We start from the raw sequence: 13,177 nt of genomic DNA on the forward strand, positions 1-13,177 counted from the left end.
AGGGGTGTCAAAGGCAATCACGGCGTCCGCTTTAGTCACACGAAACAGCCAGTGAGCCTGACTGGAAGCAGACCTAGAATACGATTTAGACTCAGTCTACCGTGCTCGCATGCACACCAGCCCCCAGAGGCCCGGCGCTCTGGCACGCATCACAACATGAGCTCATCCACAGCTGGGAGGGGGGGAGACAGAGGGAGCCAGGGGATGGAATGGCTGTATGAAGGGATATAATGGGAGGCTAAAGCCTGATTTGCACTTCATCGCACAGTGGTGTTGTGTGCCGATATACAACCTCACAAACGCAGACGTTGTGATCTGTGCTAGGTGCTACTGTACAGAAATAAAGTATGATGTCGACGTCACTAACCGGGGGTCATGTCACGGTACTGTCAGGGTTGTCCAGATCTGCTTATTATAATTTCCCCGCATCACAACATGAGCTCATGCAGATACCATTAAAAAGTTAAAAGTAGCAATAAAAGAGCCATATTTAATAATAACATTTTGCTGGGGTTGCCAGATCTGTCAGGGTTGCCAGATCTGCTTATTATAATTTCCCCGCATCACAACATGAGCTCATGCAGATACCATTAAAAAGTTAAAAGTAGCAATAAAAGAGCCATATTTAATAATAACATTTTGCTGGGGACCCCCTGGAACTCCCCCAACACTTAATGTTTTTGAAAAGTCCTGGAAAAAAAAACGAAGAAAGGACTCGCGCAACAACAATCGTCAAGACACACCATCTCCGGTTTACTTCCCGTATCTGCATAGTCTCGCGTCTCGCGTAGCTATCTGCGTGAAGTGGGCGGATGCCAACCTGCTTCCGGTCTCCTAAAAAAGGCGTCCGCCCACTTCACACGTTTCTTTTGCTTTTAGTGCAGTTTCTGGATGTTATTGTTCAAAACATGCTTCATAGTAAAGAAGTAGGAGGTTTGAACCCACCACGACCTTTGGCTCATGCTGATTTGCCATTTCCAGGATCCACGCAGGTTCAGAATAGTGGAGTTTGGAAGCACTTAGTATAGTGTGCCTGGGTGTCTTGACTTCAGACCACAAGGTCATGGGATCAGATCCCAGCACAGAAACCTCAGCATCTGAGCAATCTGGCTCCCATGGGTCTACTATCTTTTTTCGCCTTTATCATAAAGGTTGCTGGACAATATATAGAGGTTGAAATGCATAATTTATTAAATAATATAAAGGTAATATCAAATACATTGTAAAAAATGAGAGACATGACGCTTTATTAGCAAGACAGTCTTTTATTATATTATTCCTCATTTTGCTGGTTTCCCCTGAAACCCCTTTACTGTTACAGAGTAGGACTGCGTTAGATTGTCTGCTGATGATGTGGCCATAGCTGAATGGTTAGAGAGCCTGCCTGGCAAGCCATAGATCTCAAGTTCGATCCCAGGCCTCAACATTGTGTCAAAGTGTCCCTGAACAAGACACTTAAAAGAATAGTTCACCCTAAAATTACTTATTTTCTATCAATTACACACTCCATGAAGCCTTGAATTCATGGCGATTTTTATGTTTTTGACGTATTCCTGAGCACAGACTCAGACATATTGGTTGGATCGGCAGTGCCATGTAGGTGTGAGGGTAACGGCCAGAACCTGAGTCTAGTAGAACATAATCACGATTTTAAGAACCACTTTTAGCACTATCTAGCACCCTTTTTGTTTAGTGTGACATATGATCTACAGCCTGTAGATCATGTGTTTACACGTAGACTACAGGTAAACACATTTGAACATGAAGTTGATGATCAAAGTGACAGCTTCTGTAACCTAAACCATACCTACCAACCTCCGTCCGGTCGGGGGTTCCCCCCCCCAGGAAAGTTTTAACAGAGTAAATGTAATTTACAGTATTCTGGTGGATTTTGGGAGTTTGACACTTTTATCAGCCTTTACTTACATAGGATCCATTAAAAAGTTAAAAGTAGCAGTAAAAGAGCCATATTTAATAATAACCACTAATTACTTTAAAATGACTATCTCTTTAAAGTGGCATTGTACTGGAGTTTATCCAGACATAAAGCGACAGTAAAAGAGTAACATTCCCATTCTCTCAGAAAGAGTTTTTTTGGGGTGTGTGCCAGAATCAAAGCGTGAGAGTGAGTGAGTGAGTGAGTGAGTGAGTGAGTGAGTGAGTGAGTGAGAGAGAGAGAGAGAGAGAGAGAGAGAGAGAGAGAGAGAGAGAGAGAGAGAGAGAGACCACTCACACCTTGCCCACTCACACCTTCCAACAAAAAGAACAATCAAATACTGCCATTGTGATTTGCATATCAAAAACTCAAGGAACTAGCAAATGAACATGAATGGCCGTGGCTGCATATCAGTGAGGGGGCACACAAAAAGGGGTGGAATCCCCCAAAACAGGATAAGAACAGGAGAAATGGAAGAACAGGAGACGTCCAGGAGATGGGGTCAAATAACAGGAGTCTCCTGGTGAGAACGGAAGGGTTGGCAGGTCTGATATAGCAGCGCAAAACAAGCCCGTCCTCTGGTTCGGCATGATGTCATCTAGTCCCTTAATAACCTCTTCTCTGCCTGTTCATCAACAACGGAAGCACAGAGACAGCGGTATTCTGGAAATGTTCATTTTAATAAGGTGCTGAAAAATCTGTGACAGTCAAACATGGTATTTTTTCCCTCCTTTCCGCAGAATAAGAACATTTATAACCCAAAGCCCAGGAAATGATTTAAGTCGCACTGCAGAATGTGGAAACATGAGCATAAAACAGCTTCTTTCAATGCTACACATATACAGATAGACCAGTCACAGTGTGGAGGAAACAGAAAGACTAAATGCGTGGCTCGCTCTGGGTAATTAAGGCAACATGTCACAAGGTAAAAGACAACCCTTTATGTACAAGGAGCATAAAAAAATAAAAAGCAAGCATCAGGATATACACAATACAGTATGCCAGCGGAAGAAAAAAACAAATAAAACCATTCCCAGTGGCTCATGTGCATGGCAACTGACTCAGGAGAGAATGTTTGGCTCCACCACAAGACAAAGAGAAAAGAGAGAAAAGTCACAGAAAGGTCAGATCCAGAGAAACTGGGTAAAATGGCAGGTGGTTCTTGTCAGTGTCAGTACAGTATGTTTGTTGTGGTTATGTCCCTCAAGAGTTGACGCTCACGTCTGTTGGAGCTCCAGACTGATCCGTTCAGGCTTCTTTAAGGGTGTCCGTTTCCTCAAGTAATAATGTGCTGCTCTCTCCGTCAGTTTTGAAATCAAGTCCACGCTCACTTTGTGCAGTGACACCTGCTGGTGAACATGGTGGCTTGCATGAGGAGTAACTAGGCGGTTAGGATGAGGTTTTACCAACATGCCCGTACACAATAAAATAAAATCCCTCGATTGGTTGCTTGGTTTCGACTCGTCGTGTTCGGATACACTGCCAAGCGCTCAACCACTGACCAAGCTTCGCAAAAGCTAATTCTCGGTGTAAAATATTAACTGTTAGTGTCGTGCTCCCTCCCAATAAATATATATTTATTTATTTTAAAACGTAAAAACAAACATGTCAGATTTAAGTTAAGTTTAAAAAACATTAATAAAACAACACCAATAGAAGACCGTGGTAAAATGGTAGACCGTATGAGAATAAATTCTAAATTATGAAGGTGTAACCTGCTACCTTTGTTTGGATGACACAGGGAATTTGACACTTCCAAAAAAAAACAAAAGAACACTGGACCTTCTTGCATTGCCAAGGCTTATCCAATCACAGCCCATGATGACACTGGCAGATGGCCAGTGCAGCGTCCAATAGTTTAGCTAGATAATGTTCATTCTCGCATAATAACAGTCTTTGAGGGGGAGATAAAAGGTAAGTGTCTGTCACTATACTATAGGCAATATCACATGCCACTTAACAGTGTGTGCCTCCCCAGCTAGTCATGTCCCATAGGTTTGAGTGGCACTAAAAACTGCTGGGATGTCCCTTGTTTGCCCCCAAACTCTGCAGCATCAGGCCTGCTGACTGGATGTTGAAGCCATCTTATATTCACCTTTGACTTCCTAATTAAGAGCACCGTCATATCAGTTTGCCTTCCCATTCTTTGTTATTGTAGATAACCGTTATTGCAAGATCAGCCTCTAACCAGGCTCAGGCTACTTCTATGAGGAAGGGTAGTGAACTACGGTAAACGGATCACAGGGGGGGGGGGCAACACTGAGAACGTTAAACATTACATCATCTGTAAACAACAACAGTCCCTCATGCCATGATTGGTTAAAAATAATTAAAACCGTTGATGAGCGTTTGTTTACACACAAACGTAGGTTGTACATTACATTTATAAAAAACGGCCAAGATGACGTCGGACGACCGTGTGGCGCAAAGTCAGTTGTGTATAAAGAATAAACATCGGAAACTCTTCCCACGAGCCGAGGCCTCGTACAGAGGCGCAAATCCCGACGGATTCATCGCTGTCGTCTTATACACACCTCACACCGTAAATCCTTAGTGAGGGAGTGCTGGAGCTTCCCTCTTCCTCTTTTTATCCTCTTCTTTTGTGCAATGTCATTGTTCAGTTCTTTGAGTGTGTATGATTGTTTTTGTTTTTTTTGTGCTGGTGGTGTCAGACAGAGACGAAGACATCCAGGTAGAGGCGGTCGTAGGACTCCCTGAAGAAGAGGATGAGGATGAGGCTGAAGAGACAAGAGCCCGTCAAACTCCAGTTCAGCCAGGACACTTCTGAATGGAGGGAGACATGTAGGAGACAGAGAGGGGGAGAGAAAGAGAGCGAGAGAGAGGATTAGTCTTACATCATATTTCAAGCCTGATTTATAAATGACATAGTCCTACGATGTGTATAAATTAAGCATTAGTCATTTATCCGAGGCTTCAGAGATTTTTACTTGAAATTGAACGGGAATGACTTGCAAGTGGTTCAGTGTATTGCTCAAGGACACTTCAGTCAAGACCCGTGGCTGCTGGCTGGACAGATTTGGGTTTGGTAATAGTACATTTATACAACGCTTTTCTAGACTTCTAACCCTCAAAGTGCTTTACAATGTACTGTATGTCTCTCTCTCACTCACTCACTCACTCACTCACTCACTCACTCACACACTCACACACACACACACACACACACACACACACACACACACACACACACACACACACACACACACACACACACACACACACACACACACACACACACACACACACACACACACACACACACACACACACACACACACACACACACACACACACGTCTGCAGCAGTTAGGTTTCAGTGTGTTGCCAAAGGACACTTCAATGTAAAGAGGAGCTGGGGACCAAACCAGGAACCTTCCGGCCCCCAGGCAGCGGCTGTTCCACCTCGCTTATTTGACTGTTGTGGGGATTGAAGCTTTGACCTTTTGTTATAAAGGCTGGAATTTTAATTTAATTTTATCTTCATTCTCATCTATCTTGGTTGGCTCTATGGCGTTTTACTCTTCTGTTGCTGCTATGACACCTGAATTTCCGAATGGGGATCAATAAAGGCTAATCTTATATCTTATAATACAAGATAAGATAAATATTATGGTTACCATTTTATGGTAACCATAGGGTCCACTCTCCTGGCCATAATTACATAGTGGGTTTAACCAGTAGAGCAGTAAAAATGAATATTGTGCTCTGAATTTGAGAGACTATAGAGGTATAACAGCATGATGACGTGTTCCTTTATAATGAAATACAAGTAATCTATGCACTCTGAGAAACGTAATGAGAGCCGGAATAGAGTTGTGCTGAATAATTTATGAATAATGTATGGGCGAAATGGCTAATCAATAGAACGGTAGGAACCCCTGCCGTGCTGTAAATGAAATAAGAACAGCTTGCAGTCTTGCAATCATGATTCCAAATAATTCAACAGTATTGGCTCCATTTCCACATTATCATTGACCCACACTTGAACCTAAACAACGTTTGTATGGAGAGGATCTCTTTGCTCTTTTCAAGCTCCATTAAGCGGAGGAAAGGTGCTTGGGTTGTCTGCCATAATATTGGATCTGAAGGGCAAGTCAAGAGGCTAGACTGACTGCCTAGAGCCACAGGCCTCTCAACTAATCAACACTAAGACCAATAAATCTCTCGATCTCAAACACAAACAGGCACACAGGCACACATGCGCCTGTGTGCCCCACACACCCCCACACACACACACAACCAGTCTGGACTACAGCAAAATCAATTGTCCTCTTTTCAAATGTAATTCAGCAGCACTTGCTGCACAGCCAGCTGTCTCAGCAACATGTTGACAAGGCGTGCACCGTGGTGGGCGCTGTGGCGGGCGAGACCTGATGGAAACATTAAGCAAAGCCTAACCCACTCTGCAGAGCCAGAGAGCCCAGGACTGATGGCACGGTGGCAGGTTGGCAGGCAGCTGCTCGAGCCCCAGACAACCCTGCCATAGTACATAGAGAAACCAGGTCATACTCGTCATACCACACATCCGGGGAGGGGGGACCCCGCCGACGCAATGCATCTTCATTCTCACCCAGGGACGCCCAGGGTTTGAGCGCAGAGGGCCGGCCTCCTGCCTAATGCGGACGATCAATTGCCCCGGTTTGAGGACAGTGCACAGATCGATGAGCCACGGGGGAGAGAGAGCGGAGCAGTGCTTTTTTTTAAATTATACTGTATGGTCGCTTGGCACAAATGCCCCCCCCCCCCACCAGTGGAGGAAAAAGTACTCAAATGTTTTACTTAAGTAAAATTATCAATACTGCAATGTAGAAGTACTCTGTTACAAGTAAAAGTCCGGAATTCAAAATGTACTTGAGTAAAAGTACAAAAGTATTGGCATCAAAATATACTTAAAGTACCAAAAGTAAAAGTACTAAAATGTTTGAAAATAGCAGATCTACAAGCTCACAACGCGTCGCGATGCGACGCGTTGTGAGCTTGTAGATCGGCTATTTTCAAATAGCCTATGTATAAAATAGGGCTAAAGCGGTTAAGTATGTTATGTATGTTTTATACTATAATAATTTATATCTGAAAGTAACTAGTAACTAAAGTTTTCAAATCATTGTAGTGGAGTAAAAGTACAATATTTGCTTCTGAAATGTAGTGGAGTAGTTGTAAAAGCATTGGAAATTGGAAATACTCAAGTAAAGTACAAACACCTCATAATTTTACTTAAGTAAATGTACTTAGTTACTTTCCACCACTGCCCCCCCCACCCAATCCTCATGAATGGTAGAAGGAGAGGTGAAAGGGAGGGAAAAAGCGTGTGCGAGACAGAGGGAGGAGATATGGCGTTAAGAATGGTAGAGAGAAGGATAGAGGAAAAGATAGATGGTGGTGGTGGTGGTGGGGGGGTTGAGTGAGGATGTGATGGTGGATGTGTGGAAGCTTCCAAAGGCAACGTCGTTAATCAAAATGGGTGTGAGAGCCGGACAACGGGAGACCTGGCATGGAGACAGGTTAATGGAGTTGTGTTTGTCTGACCCACCGTCTCACTCACTTTGTCTTTCCTTCTCTCTCCCTCTCTTTCACACACACACACACACACACACACACACACACACACATATGCATCATAGAGACTCATCCATTTAAAGTGTGTGTGTGTGTGCGCACGCGCGTGCGCGTGCGTGCGTGCGCGTGTGTGTGTGTGTGTGTTGTTGTTAAGGTCTGCAGCCTTGTGTGAATGCTAATGTGGTCCCGAGGACCTCTTGGGTAATTCAATATGGTGCCGTGGTAAAAGTGGATAAGCAGCTCAATCGCTCCCCTCTGACATGCAAAAGGAAGAGCCTGGAGCAATGTGTGAGGAGGAGCCAAAACGAACTACTATGGATCTATTTAAATACTCTGAGTGGAAGGAGTAGGAGAGGAGAGGAGAGGAGAGGAGAAGAGAGGAGAGGAGAGGAGAAGAGAGGAGAGGAGAGGAGAGGAGAAGAGAGGAGAGGAGGCCAGGCCAGTCCCTAAACTACATGAGCAAGTGGCCGATTTAGATTTGAGTCTCAAAACTTTTTGCATATGTTGTATGTCACACAATATGTGTAATAGCCCCAAAATTGCATCCCCTTCTCTAGTCATGCAGAGTGACTGGTTAATTGCTCTCTCTCTCTCTCTACGGCTGACAGCTGGCTAATCAGCATGTCAAAGTTTGTTTCCCCGGTCACAGCAGCAGCCGCACTGCACTCTGATACAATGAAAACGCCAGAAATTTGTCAGAGCACAGGATTCATTACATGCGGCCACTTAATTGGCTGTGACCCACCCTGTCACATTAAAACGACCGAATACTGTGTGGGCCGTCATTCGCTAGCCCGGAGAATTTGCAGATGCGTAACGTGTCCCCGTGATGACGCTAATAACCAAACTCTACATTGGCGACAAAAATAAATAAAATGGCAGAAAGGCTTGAGACATCAATGCCTTAAAAAAAAAATCACCACTCGTGCTAATGTCAACTGGTTCTAACAAGGGTGTTAACGCGGTGGTGCATCAGCGTAGCCATCAGTCAGCTCGTCACATTAACCCCTTCAATCAGGGAACGCTTCCGTTATTTTAGATTTGAGCTAGAACCGTTATTTTATACTTTGGCCATTCAAAAAATAGCAGATCTACAAGCTCGTAGCGCGGCACCGCTTGTAGATCTGCTATTTTGAAAAATCATGAACATTTTTAGCAAGTCTTTGAATATACTGTATATTTTTTTAAGCGAAACATTTTTACTCAATTGCTTCTGGGGGGTCCCTGGAACTAAATATTTTGAGATGGGGGTCCGTGGCCAAATACATATCATTTTGGGGGTCCTTGACATGAAAACTTGAGAACCACTGATATAGCAACACAAGTTTTTTGGGAAAAAAAACTAGTATTTAGAGGACATTTGTAGAATCGGACAAATTGCACAAATGTAAAAATCAAAAAAAAAAAAATCTAAAATAGCAGATCTACAAGCTCATAGCGCTATGAGCTTGTATATCTGCTATTTTTGAATAGCCAAAGAAATCTAAAATGACACAGACGCGTTCCAGGATTGAACGGGTTAAAGGAGGAGTTCACCCAAAAAATGACTTATTTTCTATCAATTGCACACCCCATGAAGCCTTGAATTCATGGATTTATTTTTGTTTTTGTGGCATTCCTAAGCCAATAATTTGATTATAATACATTTGTCCCCATTGATTCCGGTAGGAGACACAAATGCATTTGTGTCTCCTACCGGAATCAATGGGGCTACATTTATTATAATCAAATAATAAAGGAAGGAATGCAACAAAAACAAAAAATATCCGTGAATTCAAGGCTCCATGGGGTGAGTAATCCATAGAAAAAAAGGTATTTTGGGGGTGAACTACTCCTTTAAAGGGCCTATCACAGTGAATGCCCCAGTCAGCATGTGGGTGCTATGGATGAAGACTGAGGCCTGAGGGGACAGATAGCGCATGTGGCCTTAATCAGCCTTAATTGAGGTCAACACGGTATCGTAATTAATGGGAACTCTCAATATGGCTCGCTATGTCCCCTTAATGGTAGCGTTTTGAGATGTGAGTTAAGAGTGGGGAGGATATTTACTGGAAAGCTGCATTAGCATACCGAGAAGTGCATTAGGTATTAAAAATGTGTACGTACTATATATCCCCTCGTTAGTATGCATGCATGCGATAGTATTGACTGTAGATTGATGGGAGTTGGTGAGTGTGCCTACCTGCATTATTCAAAAAGCCAGTGTGCGTGTGTGTGAGCCCACTTGCGTAAACCTGTCTAACATACCGTTTGATTTACCCATGTTAATGCTTCTTCTTGCTCAAGAGTCAAACCTCTCCCAAAAAAAGAGAAAAAAGAGAAACGGAAAAATAAATAAAACTGTTGATTCTCTCAGGAGTGAGGGAGCTCTACACAGAATTTACTTTCTTTTTTTTCTTTCTCCCACCTTGACAAACTTCACATGGGGTTGAAAAAGTCAGCCGGCAAAGACGTAATTCCCTTCCGTCAAGTGTTTTAGCAAAGTTTAACGGAATGGAAAATGGGAGAAAAGGAGAAGGAAAAAAAAACGTTTTGAGAGGGAAAATTGGTGGCAATTTGCATCTTCCCGGTGGCTTTTGTTTGCGTTTCACCTGCTAAAAAAACATCAATGGTGTTCAACTTCAGCAGCAGTGCAGTGCGCTTGAGATTGGCTGCGTTTCAATCGGCTGTTAACATTAAACGGGGCTCATTCAATATGCGAGAAAAGACAATATGGATTTGGGAGCGTAATTACAACGCATATGACTCATTTTAAAACAGAAGGTTAAAGAGATTAATATAATAATAATAAAAAGCTGGTCGTCGGATCCTCATGGGTCCATACGGATAATCCATTTCAAATGGATCCGGATCAAATGGCAATTGGAACTGATCCGACCCGTGCCCAAGGGACAAGCCAATATTTTGGTCGTCGGTTCGGGGCTTGGATCTTCGGTTCCGGGCGGACCAATGCTACCCGCCTCTAGTAATTTAGAATCTATCTACGGGTCCGTTTCGGTTCGGATCCCATTTTTGGACCCGTGCTACCCTCTAGTTGACTGTGTGGGTGCCTGGTGGCTCCACCAGTTAGTGCACAGACCATAAACACCTTGTGAGCACGAGGACCCAAGTTCAAATTTTTACCCCTGTTATCTTGCATGTCTCTCCTCTTTCTTTGCCCTTGGTTTCCTGTCTCTTTACACTGGCCTATCTGAAATAATAATTTAACAAAAAATATTAACCACAAAAACCCTGAATACTTCATTTACAGGGTCCCTCAGGGCTCTATAACAGGTCCACTTTTTTTCCCCCTCTACTGACCAAATCTCTTCGGTGGAAATAGCCGATCTACAAGCTCACAACGTGTCGTGTTGCGTTGTGAGCTTGTAAATGGTAAATGGTTCATTTATATAGAGCCTTTATCCAAGGCGCTTTTCAATGATTGTGCATTACATTCACCCATTCACACACACATTCACACACCGATGGCGGAGGAAACCATGCAAGGCACCAACCTGCTCAACGGGAGCATTTAGGGGTTCAGCGTCTTGCTCAAGGACACTTCGACACTAACTCTGGGGGAGCCCGGGATCGAACCGGGAACCTTCCGGTTCCCAAGAGGCCACTCTACCTCCTGAGCCACTGCCCCCCCTTGTAAGATCTCCTATTTCTCCCTGAATGTTCTCCCCCAGAATAGGGATGCGCGGGTTCACGTGGTTAACCGACTGAGTGAATAACTCCTGGCTTTACAAATGCAGAAGACTGAACGGCAAACCAATGCCACCCCTTTCGTCTTCGACTCCTGTCCCCCCCTCCTCCATCCCTCCATTCGGCCCGTCTCCCTGCTTCGTATTCTGCCCACCGCAGCGCGCTAAATCACACAGGCACACAGCAGATGAAAATGGGGGGGGGGGGGGGGGGGTGGACGACAAGCGCAGATATATGGTTCTGAATTTCCATTCATGTTTCTCAGTCACAGGGTTCCGAGTCTTTTGGAATTTAAAACACTTGTGGGGAGGGGTGGGTGGGTGGGCAGATAGCACTCACTGAGCCGAGACCTCTGCTCCGCACACATATTTAACCCATTCAAACCGGGAACGCGTCTGCGTAACCACTTTATCCGTATTTTATACTTTGGCTATTCAAAAATAGCAGATATACAAGCTCGTAGCGTGGCACCGAGTGCCGCGGTATGAGCTTGTAGATCTGCAATCTTGTTTTTTTGGCAAATATTTGAATATATATATATTTTTAAAGGGAACATTTGTAATCCAAATCTTTGCTTCTGGGGGGTCCCTGGAACTAAATATTTTGAATTGGGGTCTGCGGCCAAATACATATCATTTTGGGGGTCCTTGACATGAAAAAGTTTGAGCACCACTGATATAGAAACATACGTTTTTCAGAAAACTGTTGGGATTCAGAAGACATTTGTAGAATCCCCAGAAGCAAAGATTTGAGTTACAAATGTTTGCTATAAAAATATATATATTCAAAGATTAGCTAAAATGTTCGCGATTTTTCAAAAAATAGCAGATCTACAAGCTCGTAGCGCGGCACTCGGTATCTGCTATTTTTGAATAGCCAAAGAAATCTAAAAATTCTTTCCCGGTCTAGATGGGTTAAATGGACACGGCAGCTAAATTCATAAACGCGTTCCGGCGGCTTGCAAGGAAAACGGGGGGCCGCGCTTCAGAAATGCAGAAGTGGGCAGTTGGGCACATGAAAGCAAAAACCTAAAATGAACCGGAACCTGGGATTAAATGAGCATCTTTGAGGCAAAAGATTGCCAATTCTTTCATTCTTCTTACAACCAATAGGTGGGATGTCGGGGCAGGGGGGTTTAAAAGAGGAAGGCTGGTATGGAATTTATCAAGTCTGAAGCCTGCTTATTATGTGCCACCTCCATTATAGGACTACACAAATGGAATTAAAGAAAGGGAGACAGCCCACCAGAAACCTTTCGTAGGGAATTTACATAATAGTCACGTTAATCTGCAGAGAACGATCTCTTTAGGCAAACACAGAACATAGCTGTTTCTTTTAAACAGGGTAGAAAATCTAGTTCCGTTTTTTTTCTTACCCACTGGAAACTTTATGCAGAGGGTTACTGAGGTTCACCCGCTTCATTCAAAGGCCTTTTAACTACTTTCAACCTGGCGTTCCTATTTTGGGCTTGTCAGATTATTATGTAGGCCAAGTTGTCAAAGAATAAAAAATAAATAGCCAAAATAGCAGATCTACAAACTCGGCTATCTTCGCTATTTGACGTATGACAAAGGATATAGAGCTTAAATGGTTAATACAGCTATCAACAAGCATACGTACTACGCATCCTGATTCCTGACCGAAAAGCAACTACATAGACTGATCGTGTCTCGCACCGAAAATATCAGATCTAGAAGCTTGCAGAGTCTGATATTTTCAGTGAGAGACACCGGCGCACATCTGAGTATAAATGAGGCGTATCTGTCAAGTGAGCTATATAGTCTGATCACATGCTGTGAGACACCATGAGGGCGTGATGTGAGGAGTGGAGCAGAAGAGAACTCTATCATCATGGCCTTGATATTCTCTTCAGCTGTCAGAGGGAAGTTATGTCAGTATCCATCTCGGCACATCAGACATTCGTTTACAGAGACAGCCTCACACACACAGTATATGTATACTAAAGGAAGCAGATAAC

The 13,177-nt window shown here is 43.6% G+C and overlaps 1 protein-coding gene across 1 annotated transcript in view; it reads right to left on the reverse strand.

The window, feature by feature from the left end:
* Nucleotides 1-2,487: 2,487 nt before the first annotated feature.
* The window catches only part of slc49a4 (solute carrier family 49 member 4), a 79,084-nt gene continuing 68,394 nt past the window's right edge, over nucleotides 2,488-13,177 (reverse strand). The window contains exon 9 of the mRNA XM_080413017.1: nucleotides 2,488-4,720. Coding sequence (XP_080269143.1) covers nucleotides 4,605-4,720 — 116 coding nt within the window. The 3' untranslated portion in view covers nucleotides 2,488-4,604. The remainder of the gene's footprint in view (nucleotides 4,721-13,177) is intronic.

The sequence above is a fragment of the Gymnoscopelus braueri genome (genome assembly GCF_963280865.1).
Source record: "Gymnoscopelus braueri genome assembly, chromosome: 18".
NCBI lineage: Eukaryota > Metazoa > Chordata > Actinopteri > Myctophiformes > Myctophidae > Gymnoscopelus > Gymnoscopelus braueri.